At 47.9% G+C, this 3,467-nt stretch overlaps 1 protein-coding gene across 1 annotated transcript; it reads left to right on the top strand.

Moving 5' to 3' along the window:
- The first annotated feature begins 1,671 nt into the window (after positions 1 to 1,671).
- On the top strand, positions 1,672 to 3,118 carry LOC149337617 (uncharacterized). The gene is made up of 2 exons (XM_089554918.1): positions 1,672 to 2,012; positions 2,542 to 3,118. Exons 1-2 carry the CDS (start codon positions 1,675 to 1,677, stop codon positions 3,116 to 3,118), a joined length of 915 nt encoding a protein of 304 aa, XP_089411044.1. The 5' UTR covers positions 1,672 to 1,674.
- The last annotated feature ends 349 nt before the right edge of the window (positions 3,119 to 3,467 follow it).

The raw sequence follows: 3,467 nt of genomic DNA, 5'->3' as shown, positions 1-3,467 counted from the left end.
TAACAGGACGTGAAAAAAAAAACGGGAGGCATGCCATGCGAAAAAGAACAGTTTTACTCACACAGGGTCTCCCTAGAGTTGGGTCAGTCATCGGCGTTCTTGTCCTGCTTAAAGATCCAGTGGAGTATGGACACCACACAGCGGGCTAAAACTGCTCGACAAAGCAGCTAGTGTAGCAGCTAGACACCGTCGTAAGTAGTAAAAAGTTCGCTGGTTAAATGTTACCCCCTGTACTGTTAGTCTGGACACCACGCCCACTGTCCTGCATGTTTTCATGCGGCGGCACCACATGGCAAATCACGAGAAATACGACTGCGTGGTGCGTTCTTTTTGTTCTTTTTTTGCATTCAATATTATCGGTTGCCTTTTAATGGCCAAGGCAGTAGTGGGTGCACTATGCGTAAAAATGCTTGCTACATGCTGCGAAGGTTTCGCGCAACAAACGAGCTCATAAAGGAAATAAAAAGTCGTCTTATTTTGATTTAAGCGTCGAAACCATCAATGGCCGACTTTCGAGGAATCAAACCAACTGCATAAAACTTACTGGCTTGATCTGACTGCAGATAAAAATGCTTTCGGTGATGATAAGGTGGTCACATTGCGACGTAACTTGTTCCAAACGGCTCTTAGAATAAACGACCGCTTGTTTGAATTGGCTGTGCACTGAGGCGTTTGTGCTCTTTATGTCATGTTTGTGCCGAGCCTGTCGCATTCTCTTGTGGTGCCTATAAGTCTGAAATTCTATTTTTATATGATAACTGATGATGACGAACGACATTTTCAAACGGTGCCTTTGTCTACAAGAGTCCACGGGTACCTGAGTTCCGTCGGCGAAGTATATCCTTCATCACAAGTAGAATCACGTATGCTTGCCCATACTATCATCTGCGTCGAAGGGACGAAGAGGCATTTAACAGCATTATTAGAATAATGCCTGTGCTACACGGATACTATCATGGCACAGGTATATTTCAATACACGGATACGTTGGAATGGCATTCGAGTCGAACGGCATTCGAAACTTCGAATGGCATTCGGAATGGACGGACCCGCGCGGTGCTACACGACCGTTTCCAAACGCATTCGAAAGCTTCAGTATTCTGTCGCCATGCTTCAGGGGCGCTGCTGCCGTCAAGTTTTGTTTTGAAAAGTATAGCAGCAACATTTAATTTGTATAGTTGTAATTCATTAGAAAACTGCACCCTTCTGCAATAAAACGCCTTTTCGAAGAAAATTTTGTATTTATCTATTACTAAAAGCTTCTGTGTTAGAAAAGAGGCAAGAGCCCACAGGCGTGACGTCATATGTATATATATTTTTTGCGGTCTGTTGGCTACACTGGTGTCTCACTACTGCGTTTCTCGTGCTGGTCGCTCGCTGTTTTCTGCAGCCGTCTGAAAATGAGTGACAACGAAGATTTTCAGCTAGCTTTAGGGGTTGTTAACATCATGCAGCTGGACTCAGGAGCGGCTACATTTCCTGAACGGCCTGATCACTGGAGCTGGCATGGCATCTGCACGAGTAGAAAGGAGTGTGTGGATGCTCCCTCGCAACGAAGGTTGGTTCGAGCGAATTGTGCCCCAGCTCAGCGAACTGGAATTTAAAAGGCACTTCCGTGTGACACGCGCTACGTTTCGGTATATAGCTGACAAGTGCCGACGGATGCTGCAGCGCATGGACACCAATATGCGCGAGGCTATCTCTGTCGAGAAGCGGGTTGCCATCGGACTTTTCAAGTTGTGCTCCTCGGCGGAAGACAGGACTGTCGCTCTCGTTTTTGGTGTCGGGCGGTCGTCGGTAAATGCAGTGTTCCACGAGTTTTGTTTGGTCGTCGTGGAAGTTCTGGATGCCGACTGGATCCGGATGCCCACTGCGCAAGGCATGGAGGAGCACATGCAGGAGTTTCTTGCCGTATCTGCATTCCCGCACGCAGTGGGCGCCTTGGACGGGTGTCACTTCCCTGTGTCGCCACCGGAAGAACACGCTAGCGACTACATGAACTACAAGGGGTGGTAAGCAGTTTCTATAATTTCATCACATGTTCAAATGTATGACATTCGTTTTAAGAGGATATGTTTTAAGAGGATATGATTGCATATGCAACAGACAAACTTTTATGCCGCCTGGCTTCCTGCTCAGTACCTGAATTAAAAGCTGTGTTTTATTGCTGCTGATTTGTTTGGTACAAAAGCAGCGACAGCGCGTACAAACAACCATGTTTTTAGCCTCCTCAGTTCTTTCACTTAAACTAGTTTACTCTTAGCCCGTTTTGACTTCTGTGGCAGTGCTGACCCATGGCGTACTTATGGGACACTCTTGGAGGAAGCAGTGGAGTAGAGAATGGTGGGAGGTTCAATTTAACTCTGTATGAAATATTTTTAATTCGAAGAAATTGGGCTTATGTAGAGTCCTCGTACAGGGAGGGGGATGACGTCCCTCCCTCCCCTCATCTGGCCGTATATGTTTCATTTTCACTTTTTGGAAGTTGTGATATTTGCACTGTATTCATGTCACCTCTTTGCTTGTCCTAAAACTCTGCAGGTACAGCATAATCCTGCTGGCCCTGGTGGACCACCGATACAAGTTTATGTTTATAAGCGTTGGTTGGCCAGGACGGCGCCATGACTCCTATGCGTACCACAGGTCAAGCCTGTCGGACATCGTCGACGGACCCTTATTTCAGTCGCCAGTCGCCATGATGAGCGGCACAGCAGTGCCACCGCTCATTCTGTGCGACCAGGCATTCCCCCTGACTGCCAACCTAATAAAGCCATTTAGCCACCGAGGGCAGCTGAACGAGGCAAAAAAGACTTTCAACTATCACCTGTCCAAGTCCAGGCGGATAGTAGAAAACGCATTTGGCAGGATGAAGGCAAGGTTCCGGTTTGTTATGAAGCGCATGGAGTGCACAATTGACAATGCTCGCCTTGCCATCCATGCAAGTTGTGTCTTGCACAACGTATGCGAGCATTTTCGGGATGAGGTGCTCCCACAGTGGCATGCTGAGGCTGAGGCTAACAGCATGGTCCTTGAACAGCCAGCGCACACCACTGACGCTGTGCTAGGCACTGGCCAAGCTGTACGGGAAGCAGTTGTAGAATTTTACCGACAGCAGTAAACATGTTGTGTCGGAAAACAAAACGTACAAAACGTGTGTACTCAGGCTATGAGGGACACCATAGTGAAGGTCTCTCGAAATTTCAACCACCTGGGGCTCTTTAACGTGCACTGACATCGCACAGTGCACAGGTCTCTAGATTTTCACCACCATCGATATTTGACCGCCGCGGCTGGGATCGAACCAGAGTCTTTCGGGTCAGCAGCCGAGTGCCATAACCGCTGAGACACCATGGCGGCTTGTTAGTGTGTGTGTGTGTGCTCATCAGTCTACCGGGGAAAGACAGGATTCATCGGCATGCTGTGAACACCCGTGTGTGTGCATATGAATGTGGGAAGGTGTAAATATC

The sequence above is a fragment of the Amblyomma mixtum genome, chromosome 7 (assembly GCF_055824585.1).
Source record: "Amblyomma mixtum isolate Tamu chromosome 7, ASM5582458v1, whole genome shotgun sequence".
In the NCBI taxonomy this organism is placed as follows: Eukaryota; Metazoa; Arthropoda; class Arachnida; order Ixodida; family Ixodidae; genus Amblyomma; species Amblyomma mixtum.
The sequence above is the reverse complement of the archived record's forward strand: the minus strand, read 5'-3'. Positions and strand labels throughout refer to the sequence as shown.

Excerpts from the sequence above, each read along its gene's own strand:
- LOC149337617 (XM_089554918.1), top strand. The coding sequence starts at position 1,675 with ATGGACACCAATATGCGCGAGGCTATCTCTGTCGAGAAGCGGGTTGCC. Across the intron at positions 2,013-2,541 it reads TACATGAACTACAAGGGGTG|GTACAGCATAATCCTGCTGG; the intron begins GTAAGCAGTTTC and ends AAAACTCTGCAG.